The 22,344-nt window shown below is 41.2% G+C and overlaps 3 protein-coding genes across 7 annotated transcripts in view; 2 read left to right on the top strand and 1 right to left on the bottom strand.

Annotated features, from left to right (window-relative positions):
- SLC7A6 (solute carrier family 7 member 6) overlaps positions 1 to 7,010 on the top strand; it is a 57,546-nt gene extending 50,536 nt beyond the window's left edge. For all 4 annotated transcript variants that reach the window (XM_060681563.2, XM_034425447.3, XM_060681564.2 and 1 more), the window contains exons 8-10: positions 1,012 to 1,161; positions 3,024 to 3,207; positions 4,866 to 7,010. In XM_060681563.2, coding sequence (XP_060537546.1) covers positions 1,012 to 1,161; positions 3,024 to 3,207; positions 4,866 to 4,957 — 426 coding nt within the window. In that variant the 3' untranslated portion in view covers positions 4,958 to 7,010. The remainder of the gene's footprint in view (positions 1 to 1,011; positions 1,162 to 3,023; positions 3,208 to 4,865) is intronic.
- A 1,330-nt stretch (positions 7,011 to 8,340) lies between these two features.
- Positions 8,341 to 16,813, bottom strand: SLC7A6OS (solute carrier family 7 member 6 opposite strand). The gene is made up of 5 exons (XM_034425446.3): positions 16,497 to 16,813; positions 13,044 to 13,397; positions 10,744 to 10,944; positions 9,943 to 10,051; positions 8,341 to 9,079 (listed from the first exon to the last, which is right to left on the bottom strand). The coding sequence occupies exons 1-5, from the start codon at positions 16,728 to 16,730 to the stop codon at positions 8,949 to 8,951; spliced, it is 1,029 nt and encodes a 342-aa protein (XP_034281337.1). The 5' UTR covers positions 16,731 to 16,813; the 3' UTR covers positions 8,341 to 8,948.
- A 2,476-nt stretch (positions 16,814 to 19,289) lies between these two features.
- The window catches only part of PRMT7 (protein arginine methyltransferase 7), a 42,661-nt gene continuing 39,606 nt past the window's right edge, over positions 19,290 to 22,344 (top strand). The window contains exon 1 of one of the 2 annotated variants that reach the window (XM_060681566.2): positions 19,290 to 19,544. The gene's annotated coding sequence lies outside the window, so the exon portion shown is untranslated. Of the gene's footprint in view, positions 19,666 to 22,344 lie in introns of both variants that reach the window. The other variant, XM_060681568.2, reaches the window with a different exon arrangement.

The following is a 22,344-nucleotide window of genomic DNA, read 5'->3' as shown; positions in this document are numbered from 1 at the left end:
TATAATCATTGTGATCGAAATTCAAATGCTTGGCGATTGATTCATACATATGACCGTATGCAGTGTCCGGGGAGGTCGTAGGATCACATTTTGCAAGCTTCTGACAAGCAAAGTCAATGGGGAAGCCAGGATTCACTTAACAACCACATTGCTAATTTATCAACTGCAATGACTCACTTAACCATTGTGGCAAGAAAGGGGATAAAATGGGACAAAACTCACTTAACCAATGTCTCCCTGAACAACAGCAATTTGGGGCTCCATTGTGGTCATAAGTCAAGGACTACCTGTATGAATTATGTTTTAGCGTCAAAGTGACCCTACTTGCCAAAAGAGTAAGTCGGTTAAAGTTTTGCTGCTACAATAGTGGCCAAAATTGTGGAGACCTTTTGGGAAAAGTGTATTTTTGAGGTTTGATGGCTAATAACACCACTTTTTTTGGGGGGGGGAGTTCCAAGATAATCCTATTCCACTGCTGGAATGGCCTGGGAATAGCCCAGACCTTCACCCAATTGAAAATCTATGGAGCCAACAAAAGAAACTTGTTAGTCAGAAGCGACCCAGCAATAAAACCCAGTTAATAGAAGCAATCGTTCAATCTTGGTTTCACATTAGAACAGCTACAGAACTAAAAGACTTGTTCACTCCATGGGAAGATGTTGTAAGGCCATCATTCATGCTAAAGGTTACCCAACTAAGTATTAACTGACAGGGTGATAATTTTTGCTTATCTCGTTTTTTCTACATTTCACTTTTCTTCTTTATACTGTAACTGCTATTCTAATAGCAAATTCTTCAAAAAAGTTATTGCATTACATTCTTGATTAAATTATCTTTCCATTGATACATCATTTTATGGTACTATTCCAAAAAAAGGGGGCGTTATTAGCTAGTTTTAGAAAATGCACTTTTCCCAAAAGGTTTCCACAATTTTGGCCACTACTGTATATAGAACTCAGAAAATGCTGTGCTTGGAATTTTTCATGCCTTTCTCTTATCTTCTCTTAACAGTGTACTATGAGCCTCATCTACTTGACTGTTGAAGATGTCTTTCTGCTTATTAACTACTTCAGTTTCAGCTATTGGTTCTTTGTCGGGTTGTCCATTGCTGGGCAGCTCTACCTCCGCTGGAAACAACCAGATCGGCATCGACCACTCAAGGTAGGAATGTGGACAAGATTAAATCCATCGTTTATATAAAAGCAATCACTGATTTTTTTTGCAAAGAGATTCTACAGTGGTACCTTACTACTCGTCATTAATTGGTTTAGGGAGATGCGACGAGTACCAAAAATGATGAGTGTCAAACAAACTGAAAAGGGCAGCGAGTCACGAAGCATCCGACACTGACAGGTTCTAGCTTGTGCATTGAGTAACAAACAAACAACGAGTACTGGGACAAAATTTCTGCATTAAAATGCATCGAATACCAAATTCAATGACTTTCAAGGCAGTTGAGTACCAAATTCAATGACTTTCAAAACAGTTGAGTAAGAAATTCAATGACTTTCAAGGCAGTTGAGTAAGAAATTCAATGAATTTCAAAGCAGTTGAGTAAGAAATTCAATGACTTTCAAGGCAGTTGAGTAAGAAATTCAATGAATTTCAAAGCAGTCGAGTACCAAATTCAATGACTTTCAAGGCAGTCGAGTAAGAAATTCAATGACTTTCAAAACAGTTGAGTAAGAAATTCAATGACTTTCAAGGCAGTTGAGTAAGAAATTCAATGAATTTCAAAGCAGTCGAGTACCAAATTCAATGACTTTCAAGGCAGTCGAGTAAGAAATTCAATGACTTTCAAAACAGTTGCGTAAGAAATTCAATGACTTTCAAGGCAGTTGAGTAAAAAATTCAATGACTTTCAAGGCAGTCGAGTACTGAAGTTCCACTCTACTTTGGTGTGATATGGATGATCCTAGTGTTTTTTTGTGGATGTATTAGCAATTTCTGGATGGGTGAAAAGTAGTTTCTGGGGAAAGAACAGCTAGTCCTTGACTTACAACCACAATTTGGGACCAGAAGTTCTATTCCTAAACAAGATGGTTGCTAAATGAGTCAGGCCTGATTTTATTACCTTTTTGCTGCAGTTAATAAGTTTAAGCAAATCTGGCTTCCTCTATTGCAGGGGTGTCAAACTCGATTTCATTGAGGGCCGCATCAGGGTTGTGTTTGACTTCGGAGGGGCTGGGTGGGCGTGGCCAGGGTGGGCGTGGCCATCTTGACATCACTTGTGTTGGGGGCACCTGTGGTGGCCTGAGCGCTCTGCCAGCGAAAACGGAGCTCCCGAGGGCTGCAGACAGCCCTCCCGAGCTCAGTTTTCATTGGCAGAGGCACCGCAATGCCAGTCCTTTGCTGTTTCAAGCGTGGTGCTGTGGGCCAGGTCTAAGCATCCCACGGGCTAAATCCAGCCCTCGGGCCTTGAGTTCGACACCCCTGCCCTATTGGCTTTCTTCTGGAAGCTGGGTGGGAAGCTTGCAAATCAGAGGTGATATTGAGCCGGTTCAGACCGGTTCGCTAGAACCGGTAGCGGAAATCATGAGTGGGCCTGCCCCCCTGCCCCAGCTCTATGCCATCCTATTTAGGCACGTTTTTGAGGGTGGGTGCATGCACGGAAGGCGTGCACGTGAGCAAAGCACACACGCGGAAGACCGGGCGCATGCACGGAAGGCAGGTGCGCGCATGAACCCAGCACGCGCATGAAGCGAGCGTGCACACGGCGAACCAGTAGTAACATAATCTGAAACCCATCGCTGTTGCAAATGGCAATCACACGTCCCTAGAAAGCTGCAACCTTCATAAATTTTTGATCACAGGGCCATGGGGAGGCTGCAATGGTTGTAAGTGCAAGGGCCAGTTGTAAGTCAGTGCCACTGTAACTTCACCTGGTTGGTACATGAACTGTTGATATGCCGAAGATTATCTCTAATGACTATGGGGGGAAAGAAATTGTAAATTGAAACATGACTTCTTCCTCTTCCTCCTCCTCCTCCTCCTGATTCAGTGCTGTGTTTTCTGTTTTCCAGCTGAGCCTGTTTTTCCCAATCGTCTTCTGTATGTGTTCGGTTTTTTTAGTGGTTGTGCCACTCTACAGTGACACCGTTAATTCTCTGATTGGCATTGGAATTGCACTCTCTGGAATTCCGGTCTACTTCATGGGAGTCTACTTGCCTGTATCCAAAAGGCCACCTTTGGTCAGCAAAGTCTTAGGTAAGGATCGTTTTCGTAGAGCATAGAATAATTGGCTGGAAGGGACCTTGGAGGTCTTCTATTCCAGCCCCCTGCTGATGATCTTTTATGAAGGTCTTAGTGAACTGCACTGAACGATGGGATATTCCACATGCCATCCTTTCCATCCCATCCCATGCCTTACAGCTGTTCACTCTTGTTCCAGTAGTAAATGTGAACAAGGGTATTTTAGCTTCTTCCTATCTTCCAGGCAACTACCGGTATAACAATAGAAAAACTCTAAGAGAAGAGTAGACATGGGTTGGGTTTAAGAAAATGTACACTTATTCGTAAAAGCCTTCAGCTTAAATTTGCCATTAATGTCAGGTGCAAGCAGAGCCAGTCGTGAACAGCTAATGTCAGCAACTTTATTGCTTTCTACCTATGTTACAAGAATCTTCCCAGGCTGCTTGCCTACCCCTGGAAATGACCAGATCCCTTCGTGGAACTTGGGGTGAGGTCAATCAAGCTTATTACACTTGCAACCGTGTAACGATTCCAAGCTAGTTCTTGGCTTGACCCCTCCTTCCAGCGTAACTGGCAATTTTCCAAATTTTGATCTGGCTAAGATGGGATGCTCTGCATTTAAATTGTCCTGGAAAATGCTAAATTGGAAGATTAGACCTTCACTTTCAGCAGACTTCCCCTGCATTTTTGACAAAGAGAAGAAAGCAAGAAACAGTATGGTTGGGTTGATAGATTTCTGTGCAATTGGGAACATCATGTCCACTGTTAAATTTAGCGTCAGCAGAGGAAGGAATAATGTTCGTCTCAGGGGAATTTGCGTTGGTGGTAGATGACAGAGAAATCCTGCCCTTTTTGCAAGCAGTTAATGTTTGACTATTGTAATATCTGCTCGACAGATAAGCAGGCACTGTTACTAAAGGGAACGTTACACCATCCACATAAAAATATGCACAAAATATGCACCATAAAAATATGGTTGGAAAAGATGATACAACAACATATTGATTTGAAACCTGAAATATTTCTGTTGGGGATCTTACCAGAAACTTACAGTAAAGAAAATGTATATTTGATTATTCATGTAATAACCGCAGCTAGAATTGTATTTACACAAAACTGGAAAAGTGAAGAGATTCCTACAGAGGAGACTATGAAAAGGAAAATAGTAGAATGTGCAGAAATGAATAGATTAACACTGGCAATTAAAGAGAAAGAACAAACTGGTTATTATGCGACATGGAAAACATTTTATCGATGGTTAGAGGACAAATATAAAAATCAGAAATAAAAGTAGATGAGTAAAATATAGAAAATAGTTAATAGAGTTAAGCAAATTAAGAGGATGTAAAGTATTAGATATTTAATGGTGTTAAGCTAAGAATATAATGAATATGATTGTAAATTTTAACTGTTACTGCACAAACATTTGTACCCAGATGACACACTGTTTAATGGAAGATGGATTATTTGTGCTAAAATAAAATTTAAAAAAATATTTTAAAAAAACTTATGGAAAAATTAAACTGGATGATTGGATTTGTAGCAGATGCATAAAAACAGAAGCATTCTTTGTTCTAAGACGTTCCAGGTCAATCTTGATTTAGCAAGCAACTAGATTTTGAAGTAATCATTCATAATTACATGGTTCAGTCTCAAATCTTCTCCTTTTCCAGGTGCCGTCACTCGATCCACGCAGTTGCTTTGTTACTGTGTTCTGACAGAAATGGATGTTGTTGAAGAAAAAGAAGAAAGCAAATCTAATTAAACCTGGAAAAAGGAGTAGATCAACCAGCTGCTCGGATGAAAGTCTGGACATGCCAGTGAAGTCCAGATCTTCTCTCTGGATTTGGAGATTCTATCCGGTTGCCATAATTTGGTTGCCTTTTTGCTTGTTAGTTTTTGAAAAAATGAGAACACTTGCCAGGATTCTCAGGCATAAATTCACCACGGTTTTTAATCCGATGTTTTTAAAGCGGCAAAATCAAAGGTCTTTAATGAAAGTGCCCAAAAATGAGACTATATGGACATTAGACAGTTAAAAAAAAAATCTTGTCCAACTTACTAGAATCGGAACCCTTCATCAGTTATTTAACTTCTATCAGTTGTTTAATTCTGCACTAATGATTGGGACCAGCTATTCCACTCAAGTGATTGAATATGCTAGGGAGGTTATCTGCCTTCTGATCTTTAGAAGTAGTTGATCTCCATCCTTCATCCATGTTCAAGACGTTCAGAAGCTGTTGGATGATGTCTTCTCGGCTTCAATTGCTTTGATCAAAGTAGAGGTTTAGATGGAAGTGTACTTTGAGTCGGTCAAATTGGAGTCAACTCAACACAGTAGGGTACTAAGTCTAGGGCTTCGAAGCCAACATTTTTAACCAGTTGAGCCTAATAAGCACCACACAATTGTTCATTTGGTTTTCTCTCAACATTGGGCATTGGGCACGTCAAATTCATGCTGCTTCAGCTCTCTGATATTTTAAGGATTTTTATACAGAACCCTTTTTAGTGTAATAGTTGGACTTGGCCTGAGGATCTATCAAAACGTTATTACTGAGTTCATAGGGTTAAAAATGCACATTTCCAAGGCACTTTCTTTAATGCAAGTAGAAAAAAAAGTTTGTGTAAAGTGGTATAGGGAGAAACCGTGAAGCTATTTTTGGGGGCAAATAAAGTTTCTCACTTGATTATGCTAGTTTTTAGTATAAACAAGGGAACAGGCCCAATGCAGTCTGACAGTCCACTTGACTTTATCAGTTGTCTTGATAAGTCTATTTATATCTTCTCACTCTGGGACCACGTTTCCACCATTATCAGCTGCAAATTAATATCGATTTTCTTTTTAATTAGAAAAGGTTGCTTGGGCCTTATTAAGGAAAAGCACCTTCAATTCTGAACGCGCATCTTGTTTACCTCCCAAGCACACTGTCTCTTCAAAAGTATTGAAGAAACACATGTTGTGTCTTTCTGTGGCTCTTGGTTGTTTCTAGAGGCACAGACAGACCTTGCAAAGAGGCAAAGTGGTAGAAATGTCCCTCTGTTTCTCCTTTGTGTGCAATTTGATAAACTGATGGGTGCTAAAGAATAAAAATGTAAGTACTCTCACAATGGATTACATCTGAGAAGAGGCTCCTTTAATCAGTTGTGAGTTTTGCTCACTTTTAATTATCTAGTCTATGTGCATATGTAAATTTCCAGAGCTTAATTGTCAAAATCATTGGTACTGTGTTCTTAAATCCATAATGTTATAAATGGAAGGTATTTAAAAAATAATTACAGATCTATACATGAAATTATTCTTTTTTAAAAAATTCAAACAAAAATTGGATTTGCTTTGAGATTTGAATCCAGTTATAATCAACTCTGTCTGTCTAGAAAGAGGTGTGCTATTTATTGTATTGGGTGAAGAACCCGGAAAGCAACAGTTTGAAGCTTTGTTTCTCAGTCTTTATGAAAACCAAATGATTTGAATCCACCGCATTAGATCAAAAATGTCTTGAAAATGTACTACATCCATTTATCTTGGTGCTTTTTAATTACGTTTCAGTCTCATAGTGCAATAGAAATGTGGCCGATAAATGTTTTTATTTAGTTTAACAGGATGGCATTAAAATTTTAAACTATACCCTGGATTGTTTTTATACTCCATTCTGCTGTTAAAATGCATTTTGTTTTATAGAAGGACTGAACTGTTTATCTCCTGACCAGATCAGTTAGTTGTCACAACAGCAAATTTTGTAGTTCCTGTATGTACAAGAACTTTGAAGGGGGAAAATTAAAATTCCACCATGTGGAAATAAAAAGGAGAACATGAATCAGCTTGTGAAGGAAACCTTGTATTTCATTAATGTGTGAGACTCTGACCTTATTTGAAAGCTAAGCAATCTTGTAAGAAAATTGCACATATGTATCCAGGTCACCCAAGGTAAACTCAAATTGAAAGAGAGTAGAACATATCCACTGCTTTTCCTGCAGCCAATAATTGCAGAGTCCAAGTGCCATTCTGTTAGAGATATTGTAGAGTTTGGACCCATAATTCTGTAACGCTAAAGCCATCAGTTTTCAACTAGGGGCTGGCACAGATCAGCTTCTCTGGTTAGCTTCTGCAAAGATGCCAGTTAAACTGTTGAAGCGAAGATGATAGTTATAGCTAGTTCTTTGGTTACAAGGCCATGTGATTGCATAGCGTAGCGACAACAATCTCTGCAGTCCCAGTTGTGACTCTAAGACGTGGGCTAAGTGAGAAGTGGCGAGAGTAAGGAGTGTAGGGGTGCCGCAGGGGAATGGGGTAAGGCCCTAGGTCTAGATCAGTGGTGAAAACCAATTTTTTTTATTACCGGTTCTGTGGGCGTGGCAGGGGAAGGATACTGCAAAATCTCCATTCCCTCTCCACTCCTGGGGGAAGGATATTGCAAAATCTCCATTCCCACCCTATTCCTGGGAGAAGGATATTGTAAAATCCCCATTCCCTCCCCACTCTGGGGCCAGCCAGAGGTGATATTTGCCGGTTCTCCGAACTACTCAAAATTTCCGCTACCGGTTCGCCAGAATCTGTCAGAACCTGCTGGATTTCACCCCTGGTCCAGATCATTAGAATTAGGTAAACAATAATCCAATGAAAGAACTATCAAGACCATGCCCACCAACATTGACAGGGCAATGAGAGCAAACCCCACTTCCTACTAGCATTGATGATGTTACCTAGCTGGGTAATGAAAGGTCTGCAAGAAAACAACCAAGCTCGGAGAATACCAAAGATCCCACAATTAGGTTTTGCAAAACAAAGGGATGGAGATAATCAATATACTATGCTTGATAGTTTATATCAAAAAAAATCCTTATGTCATTAAAGGTACTTTTTTTGTTGGCATTGCCCTTTTCTGTATAATGGAGCAAAAGCTATGGTTTTCCATTTTCTCCCCATATAGGATTAGTACAAGGGGATGGACTAGGAAGAGATATTTATCTATGAACTGTTAAGCACTTCACTCAGAATTAATTGGCTAATTTGATAAACTCATAGAACATAGAATAATCGGATTGGAGGGGATCTTGGAGGTCTTCTAGTCCAACCCCCTTCTCAAGCAAGAAACACTAGAAAAAGAATATTTTCCTTCACAGAACCTCTACAGGGAAAACAAGGTCAGGCAAACTTCAAATTCTATATATTTGAGCTACTACATTTGTAAAGGATGCAAAGAGAAACAAGAATTATAGATCATTAATTCCTAAAGGGACATGTCAAGGCTGATATCTTAATGAAGGTATATAACAATAAAAAAGGGATAAATTACTGTTTTTCTTACGTAACGTTTATCAACTATATATACGGGGCAACTAGGAATATTAAGGTGCGGAGATTTTCAATCTGAACAATCCTTTTCAAGTACTGATCTATCTACAGGCAGTGATCCAACAATACTTGCAAAAGAACAAACTATTTACTTCAATAAGGTAACAACAACATTTCCAATCTTGTAGTAAAGGTGATCTTTTTAGGCATCCCAAAATGGCCTAATCTATCTGTCAGTTTCAGGCTTTTCTTGCACAAATGCCATGGTTGAGATCCAAAAATGGCAAATGTCACTTGGATCATTTCATTTTAGAAGACGGTGCACGCTAAGGCAACCTGCTTTCTCTTGATTTGAAGATGCTCTGGCCAAAACAGCATGACAAGCGAGGGTAGTGCGGTGCCACGATTTGCTAAGGCCACATCATACACAGGGGGGTCTCTTGAATACGAAAGATCCTGCAAGCTACTCGGAATCCAGTTCCTTGACTCCATCATATTCAAACTCCTGCAGGACTTCAGATTCATACTTCTCCCATGATCGCCTGATATATCCACAATCTTCATCACTGGTGTCCCCGCTGTTTTTTTCTGATCCTGGAAGAAAACACAAAAGCACATTGATGCCAGATGCTGGAATGATTTTGGAGGTCTTTTTTTCCTGGTTATTTATTGACATCTCTTTAACGCGGTATCTCAAATTTTTTCTTCTACTTGCTCCAAAACAACTTAAAAGATTAAGTTTATTACTGTTTCATTTATTTTAAGGATCTTTTTTTTTTTTTACCTTCCCGTAGAATGATTGATGGCAGAAATTAAAACTGGGAAAGGACAAATGCCCTGGGCCCTTAACAGATTTTCTTGGATCGATTCAAGTTTTTCCTACTTTCGAGGGGTGCGGTGGCCTAGAGATGGTGTTCTCGCCTCACAATCAGGAGGCTGTGAGTTCGATACTAAGTAGAGGCAGATATTTCTCTTTCTGGGCATGCAGAATATATCTGCTGAAAGAAACTCCACACTGGTGACAGGAAGGGCATCCGACCAGTAAACACTCAGCTCCATTCGGTTGCCCAGATTCCACCCTGCAAGGGATTGTGGGGTTGTTAAAAGAGGATGATGATGATGATGATTCAAATTTTTCCTACTGATTGTTCCCTAGGTAAAACACCACTGAGATAAAACTGGGCCATACATTACCATTTCTGGCATGTTACAAATTTCTCATTCAAATTTCTTTGCCGGAAGCTGGAGATTACGTGACGAGGATGCTGCCACCTTTGTTGGTTGGCAAGCACACAAATTTTGATAACGTGACTGGAGATGATGCAGTGGTTTTAAGAGTGAGAACTGGTTGCAAGTCCTTTGTTTCAGTGCAGTTGTAACTTCGAACTGTCACTAAACAAATCTAAGTCAAGGACTACCTGTGTACAAATATGATTATTGACAAATACCGCCTTCACCTTCGTCAAGAAATTCGTCTTCATCTGGATAGTCATTACGCCAGTTGTTCTCGTTATTCTCATCATCTTCATCTTCGTAGGTTTCTTCGGCGAAATGCTCTTCATCCATCTGCATGTCAATACACAATTCTACTGTCACTGAGGAAAAAAACACACTACAAGCACCTAACCTGGATCAGCCTGACCGAATGAAAAATAGGATATATGAGGGGAAAGCAATTAGCATGAGTAATCTTGAAGGTAGAGACTTAAGAGTGAGAAAAACATGCAATTTAAGCTTGTAAGGCAATGAGATACAAGAACCACTTGTATTTTATAGGTCCGTGATGGCGAACCTATGGCACCCGTGCCAAAGGTGGCACGCAGAGCCCTCTGCTGGCACGAGTGCCATCACCCCAGGTCAGATCTCCATGGCGTTTCTTCCATGAGCTTCTGTTTCTCTGCAAACAACAAAACAGAAGCTCACGAAAGAAAAAGATCTTGCCTTTTGCTGAGCTGCCGATGTTGGGATGCCCCGCCTCCCGCCAGCCAGCTGGTCTTCGGGTCTCTGCTGCGCATGCGTGCACATGACCATGCATGCACATGTCAGTGTATGTGTGTGTTTGCGCATGCTCGCACCTTTCACTTTGGGCATAGCACGCAAGCACAGTTTGGGCATTCGGTGTCTAAAAGGTTCGCCATCACTGTTATAGGTTGAATCACTTCTAAGTTACAAAACACAGCACGTTTTACAAGGGGGAAAGAAACAAGCCTCGCTATGTTTGATATCCCTTTAGAAGATGCTATTTTTGATTTACTTACCAAGTCAAACTCTTGGGTGTAAGGTTGTACAGACAGAATGTTCTCAATCCACCCCGGAGCAGCAGTTTCTGTACAGTAGATATCATAGACGTATTCTTCTTTATTTAAGCCATCCTCTGCTTCTTTACTGTTGTCGGATACTGTTAAACGTTCACGAATCATCTCTACGGCATTGCAAAGAATCACATCGGGATGTGACTTCTGTTAAGAATTACATTTTTTTTTTTTAGCCAATAGAGAACTTATTATTAGAATGTGATCTTGCCTTTATTTTTGGTCAACTCACAATGGCATGCATACCTTATCCAATATCTCAGCCTGTTAACTCCCCCTCCTGTTCCATCTCTCTCTCTCTCTCTCTCTCTCTCTCTCATATACACACACTGTATATGGAATCATATATACAACATCAACCCTGTTAATACAAGGTTTCCAAATTATTAAATCCTTTCCTCCAAATTAGCCTTTTCACTTAATTGCAGAAAAGAGTGTTTAAATATTTAATGTTTAAAGTACACTACATTTCCTGACTTAAAACTAAGTTGGACAAAAGACAACATTAAAAATAAACTATTTGTTTCTTTCCCTATTTATGAGCAAATATTTAATAGAACACTGCTTAATTGGGCAACACAGTTTCTTTCTTGTCACAGAAACTCTTAACAAAAAGTTACAAAGTTCAATGTTCTCCTGAGTTCTCAAGAATTAATTCACTTGTTACCATTTTGTGTTAAGTGAAGCCAATTTTGATAAAAGGACCCAAGAGAACACAAGGTTTCATTTTTAATGTTAGATTTAATGCCAAAATAGGTCCAGTTTGCAATTCACAAGCATTTGGGGGGGGGGGGGGCGGAGTGGGGGTGGAACCTGTGATACCAAAACCTGCAATCCTTGTATTACTTGATTTTTTGATCTCATATTTATTATATTTTTGTCATTTTCAAATATGAACTTGCTGAGAAGGAGCCTTTTTATAAAATTTATTTGCTCTATTTGACTGCTATTATTTAGTGACATGTAAGGCTGGAAGCACATAATTTTAAGGACCAACAATCAGGTGTCCACTAACTACAGTATTTGATCTTTTAATTACACTCGGTAAATCGTCCTTTTAAAAAACAGAACACAGAGGTAACATTTTGAGTAATTGATCAATGAAAAGTTGCCATATCTTGTCCGAATTAACAGGCACACTGGGGTCCAACTCTATGGTTTAGAAAGTTTAAATGCCATTAATTTAGATGTCGTGGACGACATGTAAATTAATGTCACCATTATAACAGCTTCTTTCTCCTTGAGGTCGTCGCATGAACAGAAATGAGTCCACAGACACCGCAGAATTTTAGCCGGGTTTTCCCTGCGTTGATGCTCTCTAGGTAACGTGGAACTGTCCCTTGCTTGCTTTTCCAAGTTGCTGAAGAGGCTATTGTGGCTGGAGGAAGGCCGCACATCGTAAAGGTGGCATAATGTCAAAAGGAATTTTAGCCCAGGGCTATCTGAACTCAAAGGGCAGTTGATTGTGTTGCAATACAATCAATGCCTGCACTTTGTTTCGGGTTACTCTTTCTGTTTTTAGAACTTGCTTCTAAACCATAAAGTCTGACCTTGTTGTGACTGGAAATGTGGACAACCTATGGAAAACCTCTTTTCACCGATCAGTTACTGGAAATATTACCTGTGACTTTTGTAACAGCCGGATTCACAATGGAGCCCAAACCAAACAAACCATATTATTCATTGATAATATTTGTATAGTATCCACTCCCTGAACAGCTCAGGAAAGCTTATCAAATGCAGTTAAAATAGAATGCAATTAAAGTAACACTTAAAATATTATTAATACATTAATACATTTTAAAGTAATGGAATAAAAGAAAACATAAACAAACAGAAAGGAAGGAATAGAATACATACATGCATATATAAAACAATGGAATCCCTAACCCGATTTTGTTATCGGTCCACTGGAATTTCTAGCATATATTCACTATTGAAACAGTGACGTCTACGCTGGCTGGGGCATGTCGTGAGAATGGCTGATGGTCGGATTCCGAAAGATCTCCTGTATGGAGAATTAGTGCAGCCCCTCGGAGACCACAGCTGCGATATAAGGATATCTGCAAAAGGGACCTAAAAGCCCTGGGAATGGACATTAACACCCCTGACGAGGCCCTAGTGAAAAACATTATTCTAAACCTAAGATACATTATGGGGCAGCTTGTAGTTGGGATTGTGTCACTCTGTTTGCATCAGTGGCTCTTGTCCCATTTTAATACGGGTTTTTGATGGTTAGTACTAACCTGTAAATGGGAAGCAGGTGTATCACTTTCCACCTCCTCCTCCTGTATAATATCAAAGAACTGAAAGTCTCTACAGCAGCCTGAGGTGCTGTCATTTTTGTCTTTCTCAGATATGGAAGACTGTTTCTTTTCATCAGATTCTTTCTCATTTGCTCGGAGTGCAGCATTTTCTCCATCGCTGATATTTGGGCGGAGGCTAGTGATCAGGCGGTAGCGGCTTTCCTGCCTTTTGGCTTGCTTTGAAGAACGAAGATCCTGAATTATTCTTTGAGCGCTCCCTAGAGCAGGTCGCAGAATCTGGCCCCCTTTCTGTTGGGTAAAAGCTTCTTGTATGTATTTGTCAACAGGTTCGGCCTGAAAGACATTTTAAAGAAGTTCAATTAGCACCTGGGATCACAGCAGTGTTTCTCTCAACCTGGCCGATTTACAGGTATGCGGACTTCAACTCACAGAATTCCCCCACTCAGCATAATCTCTCCTCTTTCTCCCCTTTAGGGAGAATAGAAAAATACATCTATTCAAAATAAAAATAAATATCAAATCTTGACACATAATTCCAGGATGTGCAAAATACCGTATTTTTTGGAGTATAAGACGTACCTTTTTACCCCCTAAAAGGGAGTGAAAATTTAGGTGCATCTTATACACCGAATGTAGCCCTGCCCACTCACTGGCCCCCACTCTTTGGCCTCTGCCTCCCAGCAGTTACCTCCTTGCAGCTAACAGCAAGAAGAAACAGCTCCTTTCAGCTTCAGCACAGCCTAATTAGCACAAGTTGATTGGATTGGTCTCCCGACTCTCAGCTGATTTGCTCTCGGCTGTTTTGCGCAGGCTCTGCTGCTTGCTGCAAAGAGGTAAATTGCTGGAGCAGATTTTTTTTTCCTTGTGCTAATCAAGCTATGCTGAAAACGAAAATGAAAGTAAAGCAGGCTGTTTGCTGCAACTAGGCAAAATTGCTCAGAGGCAGAGGGAGATTTCTTCTTTTCCTCACCAAAAAAGGTAGGTGCGTCTTATATTCCACAAAATACGGTATGTGTATTTGGAATGGGGCAGGTGTCCCAGGGCAAGATCCTTGCAGGTTGCTGAGAACTGTTGTGGGTCCACCAGTGGCCTGCGGAGCTGGCAGCAGAGTTGGACAGTGAGGAAGTTGGGGAGGAACATGGGCCAGTCCTGGAGTCTGGGGAAGGCTTGGACGAGGGCTGTACGTCAGAGGCAGAGATGGGGCCAAGGCCATCTGGGAGTTATGTGCTGCCTCCAGAGTCGGACCTCAGTGAGGCAGAGGAACAGGGGAAGCCTGTTCCCAGTGCGCGCATGTGCAGAGCTGCCAGAAGGCAAGAACAGTTAAAACAAAAGGGACGATTCGGGAGTAGGGCTTGGAGATGATTGGCCCCTCCCATAAGACATAAAGGAGGAGCAAAGACACATGAGCCTTTGCAGGAAGCAACTTTGTTCATTCTGGTCGGTTTAAATTCTGAAGCTCCGTTTTGACTCTGTGTTCCGTGTGGCTTTGTAAAGCTAATTGCCAATTAGGTCTTTGGCAGCGTGTCAAGAGAGATAAAGGTGGGTGCTTATCAGCCTTATCCGAAAGGACTGAAGCAGACTTCTGTCGGCCTCTTTACAAACTATTTGTGACTCATTAGGGGTTGTGAATGAGCATAATTCACAGCCGTTGAAATAAAAAGAGGGTTTTTGGGACTAATCGTGTGCTTTTTACTGTCTCAGGAAGCCTAGGTCAGAACAAGAACATTCTGGATCTGAATGTTCTAATCTACAATATATTTGGTGCACCAAACCTACTTTTTGCCCTAAAACAAAGCAGGATGTTTAAATGCAGTCCAAGATACTCTAATGACCTTCCCCCCCAAATGGGGCAGGATGCTCCACAGTCCAACTTTGTGCAAAACCAGCATAAAACATAGAATAATTGGGTTAGAAGAGACCCTCTTCTAATCCAACCCTCTGCCCAAGCAGGAAACTCTTTAACATTTCAGACAAATGGTCGTCCAATCTCTCCTTATAAATCTCCAGTGATGGAGCACCCACAATTTCTAGACTGAGGCAAGACGTTCTATTGATTAATTGTCCTCACAATCAGGAAGTTTCTCCTTAGTTCTAGGTTGGATCTCTCTTTGATAATCTTCCATCCGTTGCCTCTTATCCTGCCCTCAGGTGCAGAAATGCATTCAGCGATATTTCCTTTTAACAATGATAGAGCTCCTGATGTCCTTCCTTCACTGGAGAAGTTGAGATACATCCAGAGATGTTAATCTTCCTTGGAAGTAGCCCATGTTGAACTTTATATTGCAGCCAAACAACAGCACAGGAGATCTTTTATGACATTTTGTATTATGTCACACCCTGCTTTATGGTGATGTTTATGTCATACACTGTTTTATACTAGGGAGAGGCAGATATTTCTCTCTCTGGGCACGCTGAGAATATATCTGTTGAAAAAAAAACACACCCTCCGCATTGGCGATAGGCCAGTAAACACTCTGCTCCATTCAGTTGCCCAGACTCCAGCCTGCAAAGGATTATGGGGTCGTTAAAAGAGGATGATGATACACTTGTTTTATACAATTTGCAAAGTGTCAATTCCAGCAGAGTCATAGGTCCCAGATTTTGGACACATTCTGTAAGTTCATCCATTTGAGGTCCCTTTGGTTCCAAAACTGTTACCCTACGATGCACCATTTCGCCCACTGAAAGATTACAAGAATCAAAACTGATCACAGTACAAGATTAGTCCTCGATTTATGACCCACCATTGAGCCCAAAATTTATGCCGCGGAGAAATTTGTGAAGCGAGCTTTGCCCGCCCCCCTTTTAACCACCTTTCTTGCCACGTTTGTTAAGTGAATCATTGCAGTTGTTGAATTAATAACAGCGTTGTTAAGCGAATCTGGCTTCCCCTCCCCCCCTTGACTTTTGCTTATCAGGAGGACACAAAAGGGGATCCAATGACGCTGCAACCGTCATAAATGTGAGAATTTGGATCACGGGACCATGGGGGAAATGCTGCAAATGGTCGCAAATGTGGGAAAAAAAAACGGTCACCAGAAGTCACTTTTTTCCAGTGCCGTGGAAACTTTGAATGGTCACTAAAGAAACCGTTGTAAACCGAGGACTACCTGTGTTTAGATCAATGTTCTGTAATTCAGACGTTGTGGGAGCTTCATCACTGGAAGCTTTCCGAGAAGAGACTGGACTGCCCTCTGTCAGAAATGGTGCAGGGGCTCCTGCTTGGGCTGGGGGGGGGATTGGACTAGATGACCTCCAAGATCCCTTCCAACTCTGTTAATCTGTTAACCTTCGACCTTTGAAGATGCTGTGGACTTCCAACTCCCAGAATCCCCCAGCCAGGCGCGCTTAAACACATCGCGTATTAACTAACGATAATTAAATGGATAATTTAATCTAACGATCCCAGCCAAAACACACACGAAGCCTCACCTCCGAGTTTACGGTGGCTACCAACTTGAAGAGAGTCTTCTCCACCTCGCCCTCTCCGGGCGAGGAGGAGGAGGAGGAGGCCTCGGCGGCAGCCCCAGCCTCCCTTCGGAAGCGCTTGCAGGCAAGGACCAGCGCTTCGGCCGGCAAAGACCCTCCGCGCTTTCTCTTCACGCGCAGCACGGCAGCTGTCTCCATGGCAACCGGACTAGGCCGCTCTGGCGCGCAAGGGACCATGGGAACTTCTCTCGCCTCGCCTCCCGGCCATGTCCCTGGGCGTTATTCGCAGCTCCGCGGCCCCTTTTGATGACGCCATCGCCGTTTCCTCGAAGGGAATGAGGTCTAAATGGATTCCTTAGCACGATATCCGGTTCTTCCCAGGGAAACGATAGTTTTAAATATGATAAATTTCAACTTAATAAATAATATTCAACTTAATAAATAAATAATTAATAACAATTTTTATCTATCTATCTATCTATCTATCTATCTATCTATCTATCTATCTATCTATCTATCTATCTATCTATCTATCTCTGTCTACATACATACACACATTGCTCAAAAAAATAAAGGGAACATAAGCAGAAGACATCCGAGATCTGAATGAATGAAACAGCCTCATTAAATACTTTGTTCTTTACATACAGTAGTTTATACACTGCTCAAACAACTAAAGGGAACACAAAACTACTGTATGTAACGAATGAAGTATTTAATAAGGCTATTTCAATTCATTCAGATCTCGGATCTCTTCTGCTTGTGTTCCCTTTATTTTTTTGAGCAATGTGTGTGTGTATATATATATACATATATATATATATATATATACGCATATTCTTTCTAGCACATAAAAGCCTACGAAAAAGAAAAAGACACACACACACACACACACACACACACACACACATATGTAAAGAATTGTCCTAAAGATGCGAGTTCCAGGTATAGTTATAGAAGAGGCGATAGACATCACGATCTCCGGAACATTTAAAAGTTTAAAATTTTTTATTTTAAAACTTGTGCTAAGCTTTCGTCGGCCCCTACCGACTTCGTCAGAATATAAAATCCCCATGGGGATACTCTGATGAAGTCAGTAGGGGCCGACGAAAGCTTAGCACAAGTTTTAAAATAAATTTTTTTAAACTTAAACATTCCGGAGATCGTGATGTCTATCGCCTCTTCTATACATATACATACATACATACATACATACATACATACATACATACATATGTATGTATATAAAATATATCAATTATATAAAAATTATAATAAAATATAATTAATAAAATTAATTAATTAATTAATAAAATAATTTCAATATTATTAATTTTAACAGGGCTTTGCCCTGCCTTCTTGAAGGACTTCGATGCAGTTAACAAGAAAAATAAAAAATAATAATAACCCTTATCAGTTATGAAGAAACAAAACAAAACAAAACAAAAACTGTTGGCCCCTTTTTGTCTACCCTTGGAAGCCAAGCAGGATCAGTTCTGGTTAGTAAAAGAGAGACCAGCAGAAAATCCCAGGGCTAAAGACTAGAAGGAAAAGCTGAAAAGCATTCCAGAAGAAGGCGATGAGAACTTTTAGGGGCTGTCACAAAGAAGAGGGGGTCAACCTATTCTCCAAAGCACCCTAAAGCAGGGCAAGAAGCAACTTAAATGGAAACTAATCAAGGAGAAAAGCAACGTAGAACTAAGGAGAAATTTCATGACAGTGAGAACAATCCATCAGTGGGACAGCTCGACTTCAGAAATGTGGGTGCTCTATCACTGGAGGCCTTTAAGAAGAGATTGGATAACTAATTTGTCTGAAATGGTACTATAGGGCTTCCTGCCTGAGCAGGGGGGTTGAACTAGAACAGCGGTCACCAACTGGTGGTCCGTGGACCACTGGTGGTCTGCGAGAAAATTTTGGTGGTCCGCAGAGAAATTATTTGCAAACTAAATCAGGGGTCCTCAAACTACGGCCCCTGGGCTGGATACATGCAATGAACGTTTGTGTTGTTGCAGAGAGTCTCCCCCTTTGGGGTCTTTTTGTTAGGGTTGAAGTGGGGCAAAAATTCTGACTTCGGGTTTGCTTCAGCCTCCTGATGTGGGGCTTTGGGCGAAGGCTGGAGGGAAGCACCGCTGGTGGCGAAGAGCTGGAGGACCTTGTTCCAGTGGGTTTGCATCATGGCCTGGAACTGGCTGACCATCTCAGCCCGCTGAGCCTCCAGGCTCCAGTTAGTGGTCCGTGGGATTTAAAATTATGAATTTAGTGGTCCCTGAGGTCTGAAAGGTTGGTGACCCCTGAACTAGAAGACCTCCAGGGTCAACTCAACTCAACTCAACTCAACTCAACCCAACCCAACCCAATCCAATCCAATCCTTGATTGTCAAGAGTACAACCTGTGTACAATGAGATTGGCTGAGTATCCCTTCGTGCACGCCCCCCCCAACCCAATACAACTCACAGTGAAAGACAGGGAAAAAAAAGAAAAGAAAATCCTTTACCCAGTGAATCCTACTAACAAACACACAATCATTACTGCACATTTTATTTTATATTATTTTATTTTATTTTATTTTATTTTATTTTATTTTATTTTATTTTATTTTATTTTATTATTTTATTATTTTATTTTATTTTATTTTATTTTATTTTATTTTATTTTTTGCACATCGTGGCCGCCCCACAAGTCAATCGTACTATATTCTTGTAAAGTTATTGTTCTCCTTCCAACTCTGTTATTCTGTTATTCTTTGCAACCAGGCTGGGGCCTCCTGTACTTTATTCTCCGGCTTTAAGCCTATTTCTAAGTCTCTGTACTTGAAGGGATGCTGACGATCCCCTTCCCTTCCAGAGCATCAGCAACAACAGGAAGGCCACCGTGCCACGATTTCCACTCCCCTTGCCCTGCTTGGACAGAGGTCCACCTCTAACCGGAAGTGCGATTGGAATGGTGTCGTTCCGCACCTCTTTGGTCCCACAACTCTCCAGGAGATTGGTCTCCCAACCAGGGAAGGAAGCTCCGCGCGTTGCATCCTGGGAAGATGGCGGCGCCCGGTGAGTCGAAGCGCGGCCGGTTGAGCTCGTGGGTCGGACGAGTGGGGGGGTGTCCCCCCCCACCCGCCCCGGGCAGGGCAGTTAACGGTTTCGGTTCCCCAGGGGATGAGGAGGAAGCTCGGTACGCCTGCCCCACTTTTGCTTACCCCGCCCCCCCCGTGCCTCTGAGCATGTGTGGAGTTCATTCGTCAGGTTCCCTCCCTGACCCAGGAAAACAGGGTTCCTGGGCATGGGCAGAGTTCCTCGCCCTCAAACGAGCTTTAAATCAAACTACCGAACCTGTAAAGTTTGGTTTCTCTGATGTCTGTGTGTGTATGTATGTATGTCTATATATATGAATATATGTATGTATATATATATATGTATGTGTGTATGTAGGTATACGTATGTATATATGTATGTACGTATATGTATGTGTATATATATGTAGATATGTATGTATGTTTATATGTATGCATGTTTATATATATGAATGTATATATGTGTGTATATATGTATGTATATATACGTATGTATATATGTATGTATGTATATGTTTATGTATATGAATGTATGTATGTATATGTATGTGTATATGAATGTATGTATATATGTATATATATATGTATGTATATATATATATATATACGTATGTATGTATGTATATGCATGTGTATATATATGTAGATATGTATGTTTATATGTATGCATGTTTATATATATGAATGTATGTATGTATGTATATATGTGTATATGTATGTATATATGTATGTATGTATGTATGTATGTATGTAAAACATCCGAGATTTTAACTTTTTACATACACACACCCACAAAAACTTGAGAAGACATATGTATGTGTATATATGTATATATGTTTATATATATGAATGTATGTATGTGTATATATGTGTATATATATATATATATATGTATATGTATGTGTATATATATGTATGTATGTATGTATATATGTATGTGTGTGTATATATATGTATATATGTATTTCTCTTTAGCCAGGTTCTTCCTACGTAAACCAAGATTTTTATGCAGCCCTAGTTCAGTGAAATCCCAATCCACTCGTTTCTAGGCTTTTTTTTTTCCTGGCAGCCAGCAAACACTCTGCTGCCCATTGGGAGACTAAGTCTCCCAATGTGTGTGTGTATGTGTGTGTATACATTTCCTGTCTCCAGAGGGCCGCGGGGGGGGGGGTGTTCGCCCTCCCCAAGCTCCTAGAAAGGCTCTGGAGCTTGGAGAGAGAGAAAAACGGGCCATCGCGTGCCAGGAGTGGGGCAGAAGGGGGATTGTGCGCACATGCACGGGGGTGGGGTGCATATGCGATCTCCCCCCTCCCCCCCACTGCTCCTGGCACGCGATGGCAAAAAGGTTCGCCATCACTGGAATAGGATATTAAATAAACAAATACAGATTGTCCTTGACTTATAACAGTTCATTTAGTGACCATTCGAAGTTACAACGTCACTGAAAAAAGTGACTTATGACCATTTGTCACACTTATGACCATTGCAGCCTCCTCATGGTCACATGACTAAGATTTGGATGCTTGGCAACTGGTTCATATTTATGATGGCTGCAGGGTCACCTGGAATCATGCAATCCCCTTTTGCGAGCTTTTGACAAGCAAAGTCAACGGGGGAAGTCAGATTCACTTAACGACCCGTTTATTAATTTAACAACTGCAATGACTCACTTAACAACTGTGGCAAGAAAAGTTGTCAAATGGGGCAAAACTCAACAAGTGTCTCACTTAGCAACAAATTGGTCTCACTTATGATCGTACGTCGAGGACTATCTGTGTTCCAGGGGAGGGGATTTCTGTCTGATGATCAAATCGACCCAAGTTTTGTTTTCTTTTTTATTCATTTATCAAATTGATATAGCCGCCCATTTCATGTGTTTAAGATGCATCATTCGTGATCCCGTGACCATGGGGATGCTGCAATGGTCGTGTGAAAAATGGTCATATGTGTTGTGGCTCCGTTACCGGAGCCTGTGTCATCGTCAGGAGAGGACTCCGAGAGTGAAGGGGAGGAGTTGGCAAGGCCTCCCTCTCCAGGACCCTCCTCTCTGGCAATGCCTTCGGTGTCCGCCGAAGGGCAAGAGATAGGGCCAGCGCCAAGCATGTCCACGCAGCCACAGATGGACAGTGATGAGGGTAATGAGTCTTGGCTGGATCCACGCCAGCGTCGCAGAGATAAGCGCGCGCAACAGAAGAAAAGGCGTGCCCGAGATTAGGCTGAATCACTGGACCACACCCCCCAGGATATAAAAGGGAGCATGGTGGCCAGTCAAACCTTGTGACGAACAAAGCTGAAAGCTTCCACGCCAGTCTGCATTGCCGGACTTTTGCTTTAAGACGGGATTATCTCTGGACTTGATTGTAATTATTGAGCTGCTTTCCTTTGATGTATCAGAAGTGGGGAGAAGTTATCTCTTCTCTTTGTAAATAATAAACTCTTGGCAGGCAGCCACTAGGTTGTTGCCAAGTTCCGTTATCTTAAGGAAAAGGATTTTGCCGGCTGGTTTGGTCTTTAACTCCTGAACATCTGTTGGTGTGTGTGCGTGGGGTTGGGGACAGAACATCATATGACTTTTTCCAGTGCCGCTGTAACTTCCAACGGCCGCTAAATGGACTGTTGTAAATCGAGGTAAAAGGTACCTGTAAAAGGTAGCCCCACCATATATGTGTATAAATGTGGCTGCCGGATCATTCTTTTCCATTCTTGGGCTAAATCTCATCTCAAGATTAGCAAGGCTTTGTTATGACGTGACAAGGGCACTACGCTGGTCACATCATTTC

Source organism: Pantherophis guttatus, chromosome 11, assembly GCF_059756535.1.
Source record: "Pantherophis guttatus breed Tessera chromosome 11, ASM5975653v1, whole genome shotgun sequence".
NCBI lineage: Eukaryota > Metazoa > Chordata > Lepidosauria > Squamata > Colubridae > Pantherophis > Pantherophis guttatus.
The sequence above is the reverse complement of the archived record's forward strand: the minus strand, read 5'-3'. Positions and strand labels throughout refer to the sequence as shown.